The sequence below is a fragment of the Danio rerio genome, chromosome 6, assembly GCF_049306965.1.
Source record: "Danio rerio strain Tuebingen ecotype United States chromosome 6, GRCz12tu, whole genome shotgun sequence".
Taxonomy (NCBI): domain Eukaryota; kingdom Metazoa; phylum Chordata; class Actinopteri; order Cypriniformes; family Danionidae; genus Danio; species Danio rerio.
In genome coordinates, this window is record NC_133181.1 from 44,018,848 (window position 1) to 44,041,879 (window position 23,032).

Genomic DNA, 23,032 nt, shown 5'->3' on the forward strand with positions numbered 1-23,032 from the left:
GCCCTAGCTCAAACCTAAAATGTTAGATAATAATAGTAATAACCATTGGTGTAAAGTAGATTACAAGTTCTGAAATAACTGTAAATTATTCAGGGTTTTGTTCAGAAATTGTAATTTTTTTCCTACTTTTACTTTTCCTTGAGTACATTGCTGTATTGGTACTTTTACTCCACTACTTTCTTTCAACCAGCAGTCACTACTTTATTTTTTCTTGTCTATGTGGATTAGAAAAATCAGTCCTGCGATTCCTGTCTAATCAAGTTCAGTCAAAGACAGTAAATTGCATCATAATCAACTACTTTAAGACTTGCAGCAAACTATTTGATACCATAAAAGTGTCCAAGAAGATACTTTACATGCATTAATCCAGAGACTGTTTAGACTGAATGTCATTGATAAGAGAAAATGGGGATATTTACTGTATGAGGACTGAAAGGGCCCTAAACAGTCACTAAATACACTACAGAATGGTACGTTTACAAACACAGGCATAAATTGCATATAAACGCTTCAACCTTTCACAGCGTAATACTCACTACTCTTGAGTACTTTTTCACTCATATTTAATAATATTTACAACAGATACTTTCACTATACTTGCGCTACATTTTTGGGTAAGTAATGGTACTTCTACTTAAGTATTTTTCAGTACTCTTTTCACCTCTGTTAATAACAGAAACAAATTTTCTCAAAGAGTTTGTAAAATAAAAAAAAGAGGGAAGATGATGACAAATGGGTGGTTCATTCCACTGTGGCAGTCCCTGATAATCAAGGACTAAGCCAAAGAAAATAATGAATGAATTGATGACAATTGTCATAAATTTTAATTGCTTATACAGTTCATTACCTTCTCAGTAGAGGGCAGTGTTCGTTATTTTGTTTGTGGTTTTGAGGAATTTATAGAAAATACAAGGTTTTTGAATTGGAATCAATAGATTTAAAGAACTGGGGCCGCACTGGGGGATGGTCCGACTGTTACCCGAGGCCAGACAGTGTGCCTGCTAAATTTGGGGCAAGAGAGATCAGGTTCCTTCTGCAGGCACACACGATCCTGTCCCAGTTACAGGAGCCTTCTCTCACACATCTGCTGCTCTCACATGCCCTCTCGCTTGGATAGCTCACAGTCTGTCAAACACCAGACTCTTACTTCAGTCTGCTGCTTTCATACCGCTGTGTTTCTGATAGGTTAACGCACTGACCACTGCTTGAAGAGAGTTTGTAAAAAGAAGATCCTCCAGGTGACCTGACCTGAGTATCTAGCTTCATCCAACTTCAGAAGGTTTCTTGGCGGGTGGGAAGGCACCACACTGACCCGCCATGTTTCTGGTTCTGGTGGTTACAGAGGAGCTGAGGGAGTTTCTGGCCCGGGCACGAAACGGAACCGGCCGCCTCATCCAGGTGTTGATCAGAGACGGTGAGTCAGCAGGGGTCTGAGGGGTTCAAAAACAAAATAATGAAGCCACCAATATTAGAATATATATACAGAATCTGTCAATAATGCAATTTTTGACCAATATTTCCAATGCAGGATGAACCTCATGGTGGATTAACTCAAAATCATCTTAATCCTATATAATAAAATAGTTAATTCTGATAAAAATTCGCAATTAGTCTAATCACAAAGTAAGTACAGTATTATTGTACAGTATTGGCATGTTTAGAATTTTGAGAAGCTCCAATATAAGTTGATTTGTTGATCAATAAACCAAATATAGTGGTTCTTTGAAAGAGTGACTCAGATTCTCAAAATATTCTTACATGATTTTTCAAATGAGTAAAATGTCATGTGCATTAAGCTTCTCCATTCTTTAACTTTTTTCCCTGCATCATGCATTAAACTCACTCATTAAAAATGTGAATTCTGATGCTGTTATGTATATTTTCTAAATAGTAACTAAAGCAACTAAATAAGAAGGTTTGGATTGAGAGTCAAAAAAGTTTAATTATTATTATTGTTATTATTATTATTACTATTATTATTATTATTCCCTCATTTATGCTTACCACAGCATACTTTTTTTTTTTTTACTTTTTTTACTGAAATCCTCCATTATCAAACACTGATAGGTAAACATGAGGGAACAATCAGCAAATTATCCTTCCGGGTTCTGACGTCATTTCTGCACCACTTAGAGACTGAAATTAAATACCTTTGAACTAACTCCTACCAGTTTGATAATTGAAATTTGACCATCTTAATCCTAATGAAGCCTAGAAAATATTTAAACTAAAAGTTTTAAATAGTTTTACTACTATTAAACATAATGCATCAGGGTATATCAATATTTCTGAACGCTATTTGGGTTCCATGACCAAGGTTGACTTACGTCAGTGTATACAGTTGAAGTCAGAATTATTAGCCACCCTGTTTATTTTTCTCCCCAATTTCTATTTAACAGAGAGAAGTTTTTTTTTCAACACGTTTCCAAACATAATAGTTTTACCAACTCATTTTTAATACCTGATTTATTTTTTCTTTGACATGATGACAGCACATAATATTTGACTAGATAATATTAATATATTGTAATATTTTTCAAGACACTTCTGTACAGTTTAAAGTGACGTTTAAAGGCTTAACTAGGTTACTTAAGTTAACTATAGGCAGGTTAGGGTAATTAGGTAAGTTATTATATAACGATGGTTTGTTCTGTAGACTATCGAGAAAAAAAAAGCTAGCTTAAATTGGCTAATCATTTTGATCTTAAAATGTTTTTTAAAAATTTAAAAACTGCTTTTGTTCCAGCCGAAATAAAACAAGTAAGACTTTCTCCAGATGAAAAAATATCAGACATACTGTGAAAATGTCCTGGCTTTGTTAAAATTTTTTGGGAAATATTTAAAAAACGAAAACAAATTCAAAGGGGGGCTAATAATTCTGACTTCAACTGTATATATATATATATATATATATATATATATATATATATATATATATATATATATATATATATATATATATATATATATATATATATATATATATATATATAGTGTTCAGCACATATAAGTACACCCCTCATAAATCTTTCATAAATTAATATTTTTATTAGGAAGCTATACAATATTATTTTTGTCTCTACACATTACTTTAGTCAGTAATGAAGCCAATTCTGGAGCTTATCTAACAAAATAACTTAAGATAACGGTCCAAAAACTAATACACCGAAATCTATATGTTATAGAAAAATATTAAATACAAATTTAAAGAAGAGGAAAAATCAAGAGGAGCAAAAAAATTAAAACATTTAGTTGTAATTTATTTTTGCAATATTCTGCTTGAAGTTAATTGTGTTATCTTTTAATTTCTATATATGTTTGATGACTAAAATATTGTTTTCATAAATATATCCATTTAATAAGTCTGTTTTGTTTCAGTGCACCAAAATACTTTGCCTATATTCACTAAGAAATGGATAAAAATATTAATTTTCAAAAGGGGTGTACTCAATTGTGCTAAGCACTGTATGTACTTTTATGTTAGTGAAAGAATACTCAATGATGGTCTTCAGAACTGTGCAAATATATAACTTTATTTTTCCCCATGTAATAATTTATGGAAAAAAATGACGTAAGAAAAAATGCAACTTAAACAAATAATACAGATATGCCTCGAAACAGGATATGGCCATAAATCTGGTGTAAAAAACATGATTATGTATTTTGGTACAAGTATTTTCTCATTAAAAGAGTCAATAAAACATGTGGCTGATTGATTACTAAGCTGTAAAGTTAGTAAGACACTTGAAAGAAAAGACAAAAAGACTCTTAAAAGTGTCAAAATCTTTTAAAGACTGTTTATTTTGTTGTGATGAACATTTTAAAAATTGTCCACTGTGTCTAACTGAAATACCATAGCTTGATTTGCTAATATTCAAACAATGTCACATTATCAGTTAATTTTGTTAACAAGATGTTACACTAATTGCAATTTTATCTGATTTCCCCTTTTTAATTTATTATTATCATTATATATGAGAGTCAGTTGTGTTTTTATAGTTTATTTTTAGGTGTGATTTTGATTTGTTGTTGTTTTACCGTCCAGACTTCAGCTGACATGAGGAAACAGGAACAAACACATTTCACAATTTATTTTGATTCCTGATTTGCATGATGCTGTAGATCTTATGACAGCATTTGATGTGGAAACGGAATGGTTCTTAAGGGATTAACCGTTCAGAGGTCAAAGTAGTGATGAACTGTTCTCTGTTGCAATATATGCGCATGAGCACAAGCGTGCATTTGCGTACAAGTTCAAGTGTCAGGTACTGTTGAAATGTTAGCTCACTATCAGGTGACAGGATCCTGTTGCTGGGAAGGAAAGGGCAAAACGCTATCAAATTTGAGTGAAGTCATTCTGCCATTACCTAACCTGACTTCAAGATGTGCGCATGTACTCTCATGAATGAAACACAATGAAATGTCGTGGTATTATGACTTTTATTCAGCAAGGATGGATTATATTCATCAAAAGTTTTTGTAAAGAATAAGATGTTTATGATGTTTTAAAACACTGACCACAAACATTTAAATGGATGCGCAGCAGGGTGAGGCCTATAAATTCAAAATCTTTAAGAATTAAATTGAGCTATTATGACTCACATTACATATAGACTTGCAGTCACATCAGATTTTTTTTTGTACATGTTGTGCTGAGGATTATAACCAATTACACACTTTGTTTTTTGAGATCGTTAACACAGTAGCCAATTACAGATGTTAAATTAGTTGATTGGTTGAATTTTGTTAGGTTTGTTGAATGAATTGTTAGCTGTGAGAAAATGTCACATTAGAAACATCAAGTGCTCAAATAATGTACGATTATTTTTATAGCTTCATTAATTATATATATATTCTGTTAATCAACAACAACAAAAAAAACTTATTATGATTTTATTTTGTCATAATATTGCAGTTCTATCCTGTAATGTTCTTTCCTATATCCTGAGTTTATTATGCATAGTTTTAGTTTTGATTATTAATCAAAGTTTATGGGTAACATTTATAATTAGGTTCTATTAATTGATGTTAATGTATAATAAAAAAAATTGAACAAATGTATGATGGTTGTTAGTAAGTTATTTTTTGCCATATTTATTTGAATTAAAGTTGTTCATTGTTAGTTAACAACAACATTAGTAAATGTTTAACTATGATAAATAAATACTGTTCTGGTATTGTTTATTATCAATTGATTAGTAAATCCATTAAATAATGAAACCCTATCGTAAAGTGCTTTTGATTTTGTGGAGAATAGTTTTTTAGATTATTGAAATATTCTTCAAACTATGGAAAAATTGTCCTTTATAGAATTTGTTACTGAAGGTTGTTTGGAGAACCAAAAAAAGTCTATAGCATTACTTGAAATTAAAAACACCCTGTTGGAATTTTTATTAAGAAGGTAATAATTTATATAAAAAAGTTTTAATTAAAATATGGAAAGTTCTTATTAAGATAAGAAATGTTATTGAAAAGCACCCCTAGGGGCTGAATATTGGCCCTATATATGGCTATATTGGCCATTACCCTGTAATGAAAATTTGCTGTTAAAGTCCAGTGAAATTTAGTGAAAAAAAAAAATATTTTTTTAGATGTTAGTATCAATGTTCATTATAAGGATATCAATAAGCTAGTGTGCTATAAAACTAGAGGCGTAATGGATGACGGTTGATCTGTGATTTGTACGGATCACAATCCACGGTTTGGTACACACGTGACTTGTGGATTTTTTGTTTTTTTTATTTTGCTAAATTTTTAACAATTTTTAACAGAGATCGCCTCTCGCATCATTCAAATCACATGTATGATAGCATTTAGGCTTTCCTGTAAAATTTAATGATGACACAAGAAGTTGGTGTAGGCTATTCGTTATGTGGTGGGTTTCTAAGGTTATTAAAGGTGTTTTCTCTCACTAGTGTGTAGCCTGCATTAATGCATTCAGTGTAAGCTGCATAATTAATCATTAAAAGATCTGGATTTTGAATAAATAATAAATGATTGTGATTTACATATGTTTATTTATCCTTCAAATCGATGCATTCAAAAAATCCAAAAATCAAGGAAGAGATTCAGTATTTAGTTTACACAGTCAAATAATACAGAAGTACTGGAAGAACAGTTTAAGGTTTAGATATAACCACTGATGTTTGTAAAGACTAAAATCACCTTTATATGCTTTTAACTTAATGCTCAAAAATGAAAGTTGTAGGCAGCAAATACATTATTTAAGCAATAGGTGGCGACAATCAGCCATCAAAAATATGCCACTGAATAATTCTTCAAAAATTACACATCTAGCAATGCAACATGACGTTTTATGAGTGAACGACTGAATCTTTTATTTAAAATGAGACTAGAAATGAATATGAGTTGTACAAATTATAATGTTAGGTTTCTACATTTAGCGTAATCAGAAATAGTTGTAGTTAGTTACAGTGAATTTTTCACAGTACTGAAAATTTTACAATTTATGTTTATTCAGCTGATTATTTCTTTATTTTATTTTTAATAAAATGACAGCTTCTAAGTTCTGGTAGTTAAAACCAAAAGTGTCTTGCAGTACTGTTTTTGTAATAAATGGAAAGCAAATTACATTGGTCTCCTTCCTTTTTTGGCTGATCCGAAAAAGGGTCCGATCCATGACAAAAAAAAAAAAACATTTTATCTGAATCGAGAGATTTGTGATCCGTTACACCACTATACAAAACAGTGACACAATTTTCATTTACACGTTATAAAACTGATATAAACATCTAAAGCAGGGGTGGCCAACCCTGTTCCTGGAGATCTACCTTCCTGCAGATTTCAGTTGCAACCCATATCAAACACACCTGCCTGTAATTATCACGTAGTGTTCAGGTCCTAATTAATTGGTTCAGGTGTGTTTGATATAGGTAGCAACTGAAATCTGCAGGAAGGTGGCTCTCCAGGAACAGGGTTGGCCACCCCTGATCTAAAACATGCAGTTTGTTACTTCTGTTTCAATCAGGCATGTCCAAACTCGGTCCTGAAGGGCCAGTGTCTTGCAAAGTTTAGTTCCAACCCCAATCTGACACACCTGGGCTAACTAATCAAGCTCTTACTAGGCTTTGTAGAAACATCCTTGCAGGTGTGTTGAGGCAAGTTGGAGCTAAAATCTGCAGGACACCGGCCCTCCAGGACCGAGTTTGGACACCCCTGGTTTAAATGGATACGTCTTTTTCACATCACCTCAATTTTCAGTTTCTCATTTAATCTTGATCAATCAAATGCTCTACAATATCTCACAAGTTCTGTCCCCTTTAACATGCTTCTCATTTGCTTTTCTTTTAATGCGCTTGAGCTCAACCATTCTCACAGGCAGAGCTTTGATAAAAACCTTTTAAAAAAGGGAAGCTACTCTATGTTCCTCCTCTCTTCGTGTTTCAACAAACAAAATTAACCCTGATGATACACTGAAGCTCTATGAAGTGAAACTACAAGCCTGTGCAGGAAAACCAACATTATTTACAGCATTATAAACTTTAATCCACACCCTTCTGCAAAAAAAGTATCAGCTAGTCTGAAGCACAAGCTTATTATTTTTAGTTTGTTTTACCTTCGAGTTCACACATGATTATCCTTGACTTTTTTTTGTCAAGCATGCATGATGTTTGCTAATAATCTAGCTAGACTGTATGACCATATTGGACTGTTCTAGCACCCATTGACAGTCTAATGTAGCCACATGTTGCTATATGCTCTCCTGTCGGTTTGACGCCTAGACCGCATGAAGATGTCTGGATCTGAATAGATCGGGTTGTTTGGGGTTCACAGGGTGCCTTCAAGTCTCACAGAGATGATATTTCAGGAAGGATAAAACGGGTCAATGCAGTTTTTGGTGGACGAGTCATTTGCGTATACCAACCCTTATTGGTGGGTCATGCAAACCACATGATCGAGCGCTAGTCTTTGTTCATAGTGATAGAAAAAGTGTGCAGATGGTGCAGAGTCTGGGTTGTTCAGCCAGACTGTGTTTATCTGTGATTTTCTCTAGAATGGGTGTATTTGTGACATATGTTTGTCTTGAAACTGGCACATATGTGTGTGTTGTTCAGGGGTGAGGGAAAGGCTGATGGAAAGTATGTGTCTGTGTTGAAAGCTGGAATGTGTTGCAGCTCAGAATAGCAGCCACTGCAGCAGAAAAGCATCAGGAAATCCCCCTGCAAGGTCACTGCTGATTGGTGATTGAATGGCGGATGTGGGTGGATGATGTGTGGTGGATGTCACTATGGCTGTTTTTGACAGTGTGCTCATTAAAGGTTTATTTCAGCTAGGTGCAAAATCTTCTAGTCACACTGCACAACATTTAGATGCTTTAATTCGCAGTACATGACCACGACAGCACCATAGCAGGACTTTAGTTGCAGTGATAAATAGTTGAATCAGTTTTAGTTAAGAATAGTAATTAGTATGAACTAACAATGTTCTAGCCTTTATTTTAGTTAGTGTTAAAGGATAGTTCATCCTAAAATGAAAACTCTAATTATTTATTTACGTTTCACTTAAAACTCCAGTTAATTTTCAACCCATGCAAAATCACTACATTTAAGATCTGATTTCTTTAAAAAACAGCGACCGTCACTGCCTGGTTGAGATACGATATAAAGTGGGTATCCGATCAAAAAAGAAGCACTGCATTCATTTATATTTCCTCCAGCTATGTCTTTAAAATATGGAAATTAATTTTACCTCAGTATTTTCAATTGAATTTCTGCTTTAGCCTTCTGATAATAATGGCACCTACAGGTTTTTTGGAGTTTTTTTTACGCTTTAACAACCAAACAAATGCTTATATCTTTTTAACTGATTATATTTGATATACATTACAACATCGATGCTGTAAAAGCAAGCTTATAAAATTGAAAGTAGTCACATAGAGCTTTCACCGGAAGTTCGTCATTGGCTGAACAACACTAGCTGTGCATATATTAACTTCCATATAATTTTTATTTTTCCATTATGAAAGTCAGTGGTTGAGCATTCTTTAAAATATCTTCTTTTGTGTTCAACAGAAAAAAAGAAAATCATAAAGGTTTCAAAAAATGACATAAGGGAAAGTAATTTACATTTTGGAGTGAACTATCCCTTTATTTACAAAATTTGTTAAATGGTAGGTAACACTAGTTAGTGAACTGACATAAACGTGAACCATCGTAATTTTTTATCAACAAAAGTTTTAAAATGCTGTAAAAGTTTGTTATTGTCATGTTAATGCAATGTTTAAGCTTAAAATACAAGACCGTATTGCAACCGATAAAATTTACTATTATTTACTGCAAATTATTAGGTGCAAACATAAATTAAATATTAAGTGAAAATAAATGAATTAATATTCAAACTAAAAAAATAATAGTAAGGCAAGGCAAGTTTATTTATATAGCACATTGGTAATTTGAAGTGCTTTACATAAACAAGAATAAAAGAAACAAGAAAATTAAAATTATTGAAAGAAAGAAAAATTATAAAAACAGATTAAAATGTGTTAAAACAGCGTTTAAAAGAATGAAAAAGAAAAGAAAGACATAATAGTGTGCAATCTGGTGGACGTATAGCACAGTGCTCATTCAGTAAAGGCACAGCTGAGATGTGCTTTCAGTCTTGATTTGAATGTCCCTAATGTTGGAGCACATCTGATCATTTCTGGAAGCTGATTCCAGCAGCTAATTTACCTGATCTTAAAGATCTGAGTGATCTGTTTTGTTTGTATTCAGCGAGCTACATTCAGTGATTCATAGACAAGTAATAATACTTTAAAAATCTATTTTGAATGTAACTGGAAGCCAGTGCAAAGACCTGAGGACAGGTAAATGTTTTAGTAATAAAAAATTGTAAATATTTTACATTTTTTTGTATGTTTGTACTTTAAATTTTTTATTAATAATTGTTTTTGAGGTTAATTGTGATCATTTTTTTAGTTTACATTTTTTAATCTTGTCAATTACTTGTTTTTTTTCCAGACTATTTAAACTTGAAATACAAAAATACTTCTATATACATAAAAATGTGTGTAGTCAAGCAAAATCAGCAGTAAGCGTCAGATTAGCACTTTTAAGTCTGTTTTCAGAGAAGCGCTGAGGACAGCAGGCTGGGAAGTGGACAGATGTACTGCTAAGTAGATTATTGATGTGCTAAGAGATGCTCACAGAGAAGCAGAGCTGTTAATCTGCGTGTTGATGCCTGCGAGTCTAGGACGTGACCAGCAACCACTGCTTGCAGAAAAAAAAGAATGAGGCTTTCGTGCTTCGTTACAGTCCTTAAGTGTGATTTGATCAGTGTGAAATTAACTGTAAACTGAGACAATACAGCAAGGCTATGAAGAACAAGCAGAATCAGGTGTGGCTTCAACATTACATGCTTGCTTACATCAGTCACACATGATCTATAGTGATTTTCATGTGGGCATGAGTTATTGTGTTGAACCTGCTCATCATGGGTAACTTCATTTGTCGAAGTGTGTTATTGAAATGGATACCAGTGGAGTTCTGATGTCATGCAAGTGTTAAATTGAATTAAATTAGATTAAATTAAATTAAATTAAATTAAATTAAATTGAGTTAAATTAAATTAAATTAAGTTAAGTTAAATTAAATTAAATTAAATTAAATTAAATTAAATTAAATTAAATTAAATTAAATTAAATTAAATTAAATTAAATTAAATTAAATTGTTCAAAATGTTCCCAGAGATGGGCATCTGCTGCATAAAACATGCACTGGATAAATTGGCGGTTTATTCCACTGTGGCGACCCCAGATTAATAAAGATACTAAGCCTAGTGAATGAATGGTCAAAATGTATGACCTTAAACATACAACCTCTTCTGTATAAATCTACTAATTTAAATAGAAAAACTGCATAGCTTATTGCTTATTTCTTTGTTTTGTAAAATCTTATTTCAATTTGTTTCCATCACAATATCAGCATGGTATTTTTCATACTGCAGTATATGTGGCAAATTTGAATGAATTTAATGTGCTTTTGCTAATTTTCATGCACAATGTACAGTATTTTATTCCTATGTACACTTCAGGCCAGTTACTATCATGAGTTTTGTGCTGAAAGTAATAGTAATTGACAAAAAAACAAATAATTGAGGTAAAAATGTACTTTTGAATGTATGTATATATATATATATATATATATATTATTTATATATTATTTTTATTTAATTTTTTTGTTTTTAACATAAAAAATGTAAACCAAACAATAAATATGGTTGTTGCCATTTTTCTAATGGATTGTTAATGGAGGATGTCCTAAAAGCCTGCATGTGTAGATGTTACGGAGAATTCATAAAGCTGAAAGTCTTGGAAATATGAGCACTGTGCTTCAGATGGTCTTGGGCTGATTCTTAGAATTGTTTTGATGAGCCCTTTATGATGGCAGGTTACGTTTCTGTCTGATTGTTATCATTCTCTTTAAGTCTCTAATGTTTGTGTCTTTAATTCTTTTGATGAATTTTCATATGTTGCAACTGTTGTTGAAAATAAAGATGTATTATATTATATTATATTATATTATATTATATTATATTATATTATATTATATTATATTATATTATATTATATTATATTATATTATATTATATTATATTATATTATATATGTCCCGATCAGGTTTTTTTACCCCTGTATCAGTTGATTTTAAGTACATTCCGAAACCTTATCTGATACTTCTATAATCGATAAAAAAGGAAAAAAGCAGAGCGAAGAAACAGATCCAGAATGCTTCTTGCTTTTTTATTTAATTCACCTTATTTTATTTTTTAACAACCCTGTTAACAAACTGAGCACTTCTGTGAGGTAGCTTGAACAATCAAGTAATTAATAACATCAATTCTTTACTTTTGAACTTCAGTGCAAAAGTAAATATAAAAAAATCTAATATAAAAACAAACAGCACTTCAACCTAAAATACCCAGCAGGCAATCCCAAGTTTACCTATCTCCCAGTTTGCTATGCCAATGTTGTCGTCATCAACTTTATTATACCTGTAGACCACAGACATATTTGCGCTTTCCACTTCAAGCTTCCTTGTTCTACTTTGCTGGCATTTAACCAATAGCTTCTCTGCAATAAAGAGATGTCATGCTGCATGCGTTGCTGTTTCTGTGTGGTCAAGAAAGAGGTTTAACTCTGTGCCTAACTTCTAACCTTAAATGTGTTAAAAAAACTTATGTGTTAAAAAAAAAAACATATATATATATATATATATTCTCATTATTTTTAACACATCTAAAGTTAGGCACAGAGGCACAGAGTTAAACCATATATATATATATATATATATATATATATATATATATATATATATATATATATATATATATATATATATATATATATATATATATATATATATATATATATATATATATATATATATATATTCGAGTCCTGATCTGAAGGTAACGTGTCCTGATCCGGAGGTAACGTCTGACAATGATCGAGTCTGAAACGAGTCTGAAACCGCGTGATCGGGCATTTCCGATCACATGATCGGATCTGGACACCCCTAGTATTATATTATATTATATTATATTATATTATATTATATTATATTATATTATATTATATTATATTATATTATATTATATTATATTATATTAGATTATATTATATTATATTATATTGTATTAAATTGTATTATATTATATTATATTATATTATATTATATTATATTGTATTGTATTGTATTATATTATATTATATTATATTATATTAGAAATTATTAGTATTAAGAAAATGTAAAAAAATTATAACATTGATTGTTTGATGGTTGAATACTTTTTAAAATGTTTTAACAATAGGTTATGTTTGAAGTACAGGTCAAACAGATTTAATATTATTTAATTTTATTTGTAAAATAAAAAGATCTGCAGTATCGATATTACATTAATCAAATTGATCAAAATAAGTGTGTCTTTATATGTAAGGTCATTTCAAGATGCGCTAAATTTGATTTATTAAACTTACACTAAATGTGATTCAGAAATTCATTATCAATAAAAATACATTTCACTATGAAATATCCCCCAGTATTGTATTGTCTAATACCTAAATAACAGAAGACGAAGATGTCTGTGTATTATTGTGTCTGTGTCTCTAGGTGAACTAAGCAGCATTTGCTAAACTGGGCACAAGGTGTGTCATGCTCTTTTTATAGCAGGATGCAGATAATGGATAATATTTCACTTATTTGTTATCAGCAGCAGGTCGTTAGCCAAGACTGGCCTTGTAAACACATTTAAATTGATCTGTGTGATGCAATCTAAAGTGACTCATCTGGCTGTGTGTGTGATGTTGGTTTGTGATGAGAGTGTTTTTCATGTGTGTTTCAGAGCAGCTGGTGCTGGGGGCGTACAGAGAACCCCGTCACAGTTGGGACAAAGACTACGACCCAGTCCTACTCCCCCTGCTGGACCCGCTCGAGCCCTGCTATATCTTATACCGGCTGGACTCCAAAAACGCACAAGGCTATGAGTGGCTCTTCATCTCCTGGTCTCCGGACCAGTCGCCTGTAGGTTTGAACGTACGATTGTCAATGATGCTAAGCTGGAGCTGATAATTGTAGGAACAATGCATTCACTTTTTTCATCTTTTGAGTGTTGAACAACTACAAGCTAATATAATAAAAACTGTATGGACGTAAACAAAACTGGTCAAATTGAAAAATAAAAACAATCAACAAAATGAAGAAAAAAGATTAAGCTAATAAAAGCTACAGTATTATTTTACTGATATCGATACAACAATGATATAAGAATATACTATAAAAAATAACATTTCCAGAGGGTCCAAAAACATTTACAGATATAGAACCACTAAGTAATATTTATTGTTTGCTTATCCTACAACGTAAAAATAAACAAATAAATGGTCTCAATATGTATTTTTTTTGATAGCAATTAAATTATCATTTCCTGAGTGTGTTTTCATTCTTGGCTTCTAAGGCCTGTCATGAACAAGTAAATATAGCACTAAAAGCACCAGTAGGTTGCAGCATTCATGTGATTCATTCAAAACAGCTGATTTAAAAAGCGAACTGCACAAATGTCCTGCTCTGATTTTGTTTGGAACTGCTCTCTTTAGTGAATAGAACAAAAGAAAGGAAAATGACCCATACCCTACAATCTCAAGTCCAGTTTTTCAGCCACAACTGCTCCTGATATATAATATACAGGGATGACATTCTTTCAGATACATTTTAATTTATTTAGTAATTTTTTTTTGTTATTTATTTAATTAGTAAATTTGTATTTTTCGAGCTCAAAGGGATGACCCCTGTAATACATAAATACAAAACTTTTTTTTTTTTGAAGGGGGTGTGGGGTGTCTTAATCGTCATCAAAGCAGACGACCTGCTTCATTCTTTTGACGTCTTTCAGGGATGTAATTGTAGACCTACCTAGACTACTCTGTATGTAACATAATGATATTGTGTAGTCAATTTCAAGATTATGAAATCGATTTTAATGCGTGCGAGCCTGTGCACACTTTTTCCACGCTTATATTTGTTTGTCACGACCACTAGAGCTCTTTGTACATTATAAATAAAGCCATGATGCACATTTGTTATTATTCTTTGCAAGTCATTTGTCCTTATGTCTTCGTTTAGTCAGTGCTACAGCCTAGCACCTCAAATTTAATACCTGAAAGTGTCATAAATTAAGATGATATTACAAATTTATACAAATGTTTTTTTTGAATTTATAAAAACTATTTAAAACAGGGACTAAGCCGAAAGAAAGAGAAAGTGAAAGTGATAAACTGTTATAAGCAAATATGATTTTTTTTATTGGTAAAGTATATTAGGCTACTCAGTTCAATTGGACAATATTTTTACAGTTCGAATTGTTGACTGACTTTATTTATCACATGGAATAAAGTTACTAAATTACAGATTTACGTTAACATAACATTAATAAAGGCAGTACGCCGAAAAGAAAATGAATGAATAAATTATTGGGAAAGTTATATTCTGTAAACACAAGAGAACTAACCCAGTTAGTGGCGCTATCTAGCGGCCGTGTGGATCTGTCTGGACATTGAGAAGTATAAACCTATTAAATGAAACTTGTCACTATTAAACTGCTAAACATTTAAACTGATAAAACAAAAAAATTAAACTTAAATTTTGTGGCCAACAACAGATATGTAAAGAAAATAATTTATTACTCACCTTTGTCATTCCAAATGTTTTTTTTTTGCATTACCCCCTTATAACCAGCAGATCCTCAGTGTGCTACATTTCTAGTGCATCTGACCAGTGAATCCAGTTCATATAATCAATCAAATCAATCAGGGTATTCAGCATTCACAGTCAGTGTATTGGAATGGGTGGAAAACCACAAATTATTTTCCCCCAGCATTTTTAAAGGAGCTGAGAACTTGATAGCTGAGAAACTTTTATAGTTTAGTTTTCTAGCCTGGCGTTCACAGATTACATGTATTGTTATCTTCTTAAGTGTAAACAGACTTACTTTTTTCTTCTTTTGGGGCTTTTCTTTCAGACTGTAGGGTCATTCTAAAAACTTTGTTGTTGTTGTTGTTTTATTTTACTTCATTCATTCATTAATTTTCCTTCGGGTTTGTCTCTGATTTATCAGGAGTTGCCACAGCGGAATGAACCGTCAACTACTCTGGGATATGCTTTATCTTTAAGCCGCAACCCAGTACTGGGAAATTGATTTTACTTAAATATTTCAATTACTTCAGTCACTTGCTATTTTGTTTGCAAAATTTGCTGTCAATTTTTGACCATTGTTTTGAATCTATCCAGGACATTCTTGCGATTCTTGCTACCATTTTTGTTTGAAAATGTAAAATCGAATTGTAATACAGCACATATTACCACACTATAGATGATTCATTCAGTAAACTGATCATCTACCTTTCACTGCAGGTCCGACAGAAGATGCTTTACGCTGCCACTCGCGCCACAGTGAAGAAAGAGTTTGGTGGTGGACACGTCAAAGATGAGATGTTTGGCACAGTTGAGGTAAGCAGAATGAGTTTCGTTTATTCATTCATTCATTCGTTCATTCATTTTCCCTTGCCTTAGTCCCTTATTTATCAGGGGTTACCACAGCAGAATGAACCAAAAATCATTTTAGCATACAGTATGTTTTACACTGCAAATGCCCTTCCAGCCGGAACTCAGTACTGGGGAACACATACACTCTCACATTCACACACATGTTACACCTGGCTCAAGGATGTAACATAATGAGGGAGACGACAAGGAGAAGTATAATCAAATCAAATCAAATCAAAATCAAATAAATTCGCAATTTAATTTACCCAATACACCTATTGACCTTTTTCTACAATGCGGAAGTGTGTTCTTTTTTGCGATTGTTTTAGAACTTCCGATTCTGTTGCCTATGAGAAAAATGACTAGGAATAATAAATGGCAGTAAACGGTCAAACTACTTGCTCTACAAACAAGTGCTTGCATGATTATACAGACAAAGATGAATAATATAATAAGAAAATGTCATCAAGCAGCAAAGTGAGCTGTTTTTAATGTCTAAAAATGAATGGGAGTGAATGAGACTGGAAGTCTCAAGCCAAAATGATTCAAATAGATGCATCCGCTTGTATGAGGAGAATAAGGTGAATAGTGCGTGTCTTTGGACTGGAGGGGTCACCGGAACACCCAAAGGAATTCCACGCAAACACGGAGAGACCATGCAAACCATGCACACAGAAATGCCAACTGACCCAGCCAAGACTCGAACCAGCGACTTTCTTGCTAGCTCACATATATATATATATATATATATATATATATATATATATATATATATATATATATATATATATATATATATATATATATATGTGTGTGTGTGTGTGTGTGTGTGTGTGTGTATATATATATATAAATTTGCCTAATTTCTTTTATTTTCCCATTTAATGCAAGACATTATATGTGTATAGGGTAAAAAGTAAAAGGTAATTGGTTACATTAAAAACGGCAACCTTTTTTGTATGAGTTTTTTAAAATGATACATGTAAATATAAGGACAGTTCAGTGGCTCAGTGGTTAGCACTGTCGCTGGTTAGAGTCCTGGCTGGGTTGTTGACATTTCTGTGTGGAGTTTGCGTGTTCTTCTCATGTACATGTTAGTTTCCTCCGGGTGCTCCGGTTTCCCACGCTGACCAAAGATATGTGGTATAAGTGAATTGAATAAAATAAAATGGCTGTAGTGTATGTGTATGAATGTAAAAGTGTATGGGTGTTTCCCAGTACTGGACTGCAGCTGGAAAGGCATCCACTGTGTAAAACACATGCTGGAATAGTTGGCGATTCATTCTGCTGTGGCAACCTCTTAAATAGAAATTAAGCCAAAGAAAAATGAATGAATTACATTTAAATATGCAAATGAGACATTTAATTTGAAAATGCCCTAATTTGCATACAAAGCAACATTAGGTAACTTGTTTAATTTTTGTAATAATTTTTTTGACGTTAAAGTCAACAGCTTTTAGTGAAAATGTTGGAAATGTGTATTTATTACACCACTATTCAAAAAATATTTAATAAAAATTCTAAAAATAAAATGTGTAAAAATTTTAAGGCAAGTAAGGCAAATTATGGATGAACAAGTCCTTCAGAGGAAAAAAAACTTTAAAATATAATTTTGGATGAAACTGTTTTTGTAAGTTCTGCTGAAGTGGAGATTTTTGGCTCAGTGCAAGAAAAAACAAATATTTAGAGAAAATAGCCTTTAAAATATGAATATAATTGAAATCTGCTGCAAATGGAGTGCTCTTAAAGTTTATTTTGGATGTTTTCTGTCAGTAAACTGAAGAAAAAAAACTATCAAAATCACAAAATCTCAAAACTGAGAACTGTGTAAAAAGTTCTTATTTTAATACTGTAAATCTGCTTTGAAAGTAATTCTTGCTAGCGTACCCAGAACTATGAAGACTGAAAAGTAATAGTCATTGGTTTTCTCTATTGACATTTTTCTTGGCTTGCATTGAGGGCGCCATAGTGACTGCAGCGTCTTCCGGTGGAATGTTTAGAACTTCCGTTTACAGCGTTTACAACTGATAACTTGCGCTCCGAAAATGGGTTTCAATAGCGTTTTGAGTGGGTTCCGGAGTGTTATGTGACAAACAACTTTGAAAATTGTGTGTTAAAGCTGTTATAATCTTTCAGATGTGGCTCAAGCGTGAGAGAAAAATGTTTCCTAGTTCACGTGTCTGCCACCAGAAATACAGTGTGCGTGTGCGTGTTTCCCCGGCTTGTTAGCTGTTAGCTGTTACCTCAGCGGCTCTTCAATACACACACACACACACGCGTACACACATACACACACGCAATACTTCACTGCATCATAGATAAAATCAGATTACTGGCATATAACTTAACAGGTATACAATAAGTCATGCAATTTACAAAAATGACCAATAAAAGTCTGTTACCGATATTCTGCTGGCTGATTTGCATGTTCATTCTAATCCTGAGCTGTTTATGTTTCATTTAGTGTGTAGTATTTACCAGGGTTTGTGTTTTTCTTTTATTTCAAAATGTCACTTTATTTTCACTTTGTCACAGTTATTAAATCAGTGTGTTAGTGGGGCAGTACAGGCTATGTATGTGTGTGTGTGTCAAACATTTTAGAGAATAACGTTTGTTTGGGTTAGGTATATGTTTGAAAAAAAGAGTGAACATGTTGATGTTAGCGATGACGAGGCTTAATTTAAATGGCAGAAGATGCCGCCTGTTAATGAGGAAAAAATGCCTCACAGCAGCTGTTTCCATCCTATTAGATCTCATTTTTTTAATTGATCATTCCAGGTGCTGCTGATCGACCACAATATTGGTAAAAAATAATAAAAGCAGGTAAAATAGATTAAAATGATCATTTTAAAGCTGTCCAAATGTGACTGTTTATATGCATCAGCTGCCGACCAGAAATTCTTAGTATTCTCCTTGCACATACACGCAAAGCATAATGGGTAATTTTGTGTTCTAAGAAAAAGGTCTATACTCTCTACATAAACAAAATGGCTTCATGTAGTTTGTTTATACTTTTTTTATCCGTGTGAAGATGAATGAAGTTATAATGAGGGTCGTGCTGCTAAATGCACACGGTCCACCTGTCATCTGTTTCCATCTGTCAGTCAGATACCCTGAAGCTGTGTTATTTACAGTTGAAAAAGTGTGCAGACTGGACCACCATGTTCCTTAATTTAGCAACTGGACACTTGGGGGCCGTTGGCAATGTTCTCGGAAATGATTACCAGTCATGGTCAACACACAGAGGACTAAATATATGCTGCGCACACACACACACACACACACACACACACACACACACTCACACACACATACAATACTGAACAAACAACAACAACAACAACAGATTTAACAGAGGAAAACTTATATATTTATTCAAGTCTGTTTATGAGTTTTACATATTGAAAGAATGGTTTCAAGTGGTCTAGGATTTAATCTAAATAGTATGTTTATAGCTTGTAAAGGAATAACTGTTAATAAAAATGTTATATCTTTAATGAGTCACAAGATATAAATTTGGAATATTAAGAAAAAGTTGGAATTGCAAGGTATTTGAGGAGCTTAATGATATTTAAGACATTAAACTCATTTAAGATATTTAAGTAACTTAAAGTTCTGAAAAAATGAGAATTGTGAGATATTACCTCTTTCACAAATCTTTAGCTTGCGATCAGGGGCGGACTTAGGGATTTGGCGCCCCTAAGCAATTCTAGGTATGGGGCTCTAGCATTTATGCAAAACAAACTGCATGTTTAAAAGTAGGCTTTTCCCCCCTCAAATGTTCTCAAAATTCTCACTCTTGCGGACTCCTATCTCTACTCTGATTGCTGGTAGACTGACATAGTGTTGCCAACTCAATGAGAAGTCTCTACATGATGTCATATGTCAATTTGTTTCTGTTTAACAGCCGATGGTTAATAAAAGGGTATTTATATTTGCACTATGCTTTATATACAGTTGAGTTTAGAATTATTAGCCCACCTGAATTATTAGCCCCCCTTTTTATTTTTTTCACTATTTCTGTTTAACGGAGAGAACATTGTTTCAACACATTTCTAAACAGAATAGTTTTAATAACTTATCTCTAATAACTTAATTATTTTATCTTTGCCATGATGACAGAGAATAATATTTGACTAGATATTATCAAAACACTTCTATACAGCTTAAAGTGACATTTAAAGTCAGGGTCAGGGTCAGGGTAATTAGACAAGTTATTGAATAACGATAATTCTTTCTGTAGACTATCGAAAAATTATAGCTTAAAGGGGCTAATAATTTTGACCTTATAATGGCTTTTAAAAAATTTAAAACTGCTTTTATTCTAGCCGAAATAAAACAAATAAGAAGAAATCTCCAGAAGAAAAAATATTATTAGACATACTGTGAAAATTTCCTTGCTCTGTTAAATATTATTCATGAAATATTTAAAAAAGAAAAACAATTCAAAGGGGGGATAATAAGTCTGACTTCAATTGTTTGCTTGTCAACTTAAAAGTCTGAATAGTCATTAGGTTGGCAACACTGGACTGGCAGTGTGTTTGAAGCACTCACTCTTTGCACATGTGCAGTACAGACAGAAAGTTCCATTATTCATGGGGGCCCCTGGTTTTGAAAAGAAGTATTAACAGTTATAGACAGATTTTACAACATATGATAGAAAATTCATAAAAGAGCTATATGATTAATACAGGCTTCTTGGCATTGGACAGGGCCCTTAATTCCCCGGGGCCCTAAGCAGCTGCCCACCTCACTTTCTGGTTAAGTCCGCCCCTGCTCGTGATTCTGATGTTTTGTTTTAAAACGGAAACTTTATTTCTAATATTTGTAAGGTTACGTCACAATTCAGAGTTGTAAGTTTTAAGAATTGTAAGTTTAAATATTTTCAGTTGTGATATAAACACAACTCATAACTCAATAATTATAAGAAAAAATACTTTCTGTTGTGTAAAGTGTAAAATATATATTCAGGACATTGTTATTCATACATTCATTCATTCATTTTCTTTTTGGCTTAGTCTCTTTATTAATCAGGGGTCGCTACAATGTAATGAACCGCCAAATAATCCAGCATATGTTTTATGCAGTGGATGCCCTTCCAGCTGCAACCGATCACTGGGAACATCACATACACTACGGCCAATTTAGCTCACCCAATTCACCTATAGGGAAACTGGAGGAAACCCACGCCAACACGAGGAGAACATGCAAACTCCAAACAGTAATGCCGACTGAACCAGCCGAGGCTCAAACCAGCGACCTTCTCCCAGCGACTGTCTTCCTTCTGAATTAATTTTTTAGAATTCTTTGATGTTTTGTCAGAATTTAAAATTAAATCTAACAAATCTGAATTTACATCTGACATTTTCTGATATTTTGTCAAAACTGTGACTCTTGCCATTCTCATGTTTTTCCACACACATCAAAATTTAGTTTTTTTTCCTCAAAACTCTGTTTAAATTGTGTAATTTAATGCTTCCATTTTGCGATTTCTTTTTTTCTTGGAATTGTGGATATTACCTCGCAATTGTGAAATGATCATGACGCTGCAATTCTAAGGACGAGAAGTCAGAATTGCTTGGTTGTTGTTTAATTAGAACAGCGAATGTTGTGCCAGAAAAAAAGTTTCCATTTGGATGATATTGCTAAACAACAAACATCATAGAAATAAGAAATATGACTTACTGTAAGATTAATAACCAACTAGACCTAAAATTTTTAATCAAAACTGAGAATGTAATGTGCTTATCATCTTCAGGAGGACATCTGTCTCCAGGGGTATCTGCGACACATCACTTCATGCTCAGCACCAGCGCCTCTGACAGTGGCTGAACAGGAGCTTCAGAGAATCAAAATCACAGAGGTAAGAAAACACTGCACATATCTGTCCATAACTATACTTATAACATAAGTGAATGAGTTCAGCTCTTTGTTTTAATATTGTCTGTGTTCAATCTTTGTGGTTACAGGGCAGAGTTAAACAGGTGAGTCCTGTGTAAAACACAACACTGTTTGTTTTAGATTTTACTTAATGATTGTAGTATAATATTTATTTTTATTTCATTTGTGTGTTGTTAGTAGTAATAGTTTGCAATATCATGTTATTTTCCATGAGAATGAAGTATGCTTTATCCTCAGAACCATCTAAATTTTATAGTTTTTTTTAAGGTTCACTTTCTTTTTAATAGTTTTTATATAATTTATATAAGAAAACAAACTATTTTACACTGTTATAAAATTAAATACTATTATTTTCATGAAAATTAAGTAATTTTATCCTCTTATCTACTTTTGTTTGTTTTTTTAATTCTCACTTTTCTCATTTCTACACTTTTTATTTAATGTAAAAGTAAATGAACATATATTTTACATAAAAACAAATACATTTCTTTCATGAAAATTGAGTGTTTTTATAGTAAAAAAAAAAATGTTTAATTTAAGCCATGTCAATATTCTACTTCATTTATATAGGTTTTTTTTCTACTTTCTTCCGCGTTGGATTTAAATCATAAGCTGACATTTAAACAGCTGAGCAAGCATCTTTTAAACTTTAGATCTGTAGTGTCTGCTTTTTGCTGGCTGTATGTGGGTGGAGTAATAGACAAAGGGTAAAGAGGCTGTACGGGTGCTGATATTACTTAAATATATCACGGCTATCAGCCAATCAGATTTGAGAACCAGACAGAACTGTTGTGTATATATATATATATATATATAAATTTGACTGCTGGACTGCTTCATAATGGATATTATATGTTGTAATAGTATTATTATTACATAATATTACATTACTATAATAATATTATATAATAATATAAATGAAATACTATTTAAAAGTGCAAAATGAAGATTTCTAAGAAGGTTTCTTAAACAAGATACATTGAACTCACGGGTAAATTAAAAACAATGAAAAGTAAATTTAAAGTAAGTCAAACATAACAAAATTATCGCAAAAGAAAACAAAATTTTTTAAGTAG

The 23,032-nt window shown here is 32.4% G+C and overlaps 1 protein-coding gene across 1 annotated transcript in view; it reads left to right on the forward strand.

Annotated features, from left to right (window-relative positions):
- The first annotated feature begins 1,091 nt into the window (after nt 1-1,091).
- Nucleotides 1,092-23,032, forward strand: part of twf2 (twinfilin actin binding protein 2) — a 30,684-nt gene continuing 8,743 nt past the window's right edge. Inside the window, 4 exon segments of the mRNA NM_001009897.2 lie at nt 1,092-1,414; nt 13,360-13,538; nt 15,924-16,019; nt 21,814-21,918. Of these exon segments, the coding sequence (NP_001009897.1) occupies nt 1,318-1,414; nt 13,360-13,538; nt 15,924-16,019; nt 21,814-21,918 (477 nt within the window). The 5' untranslated portion in view covers nt 1,092-1,317.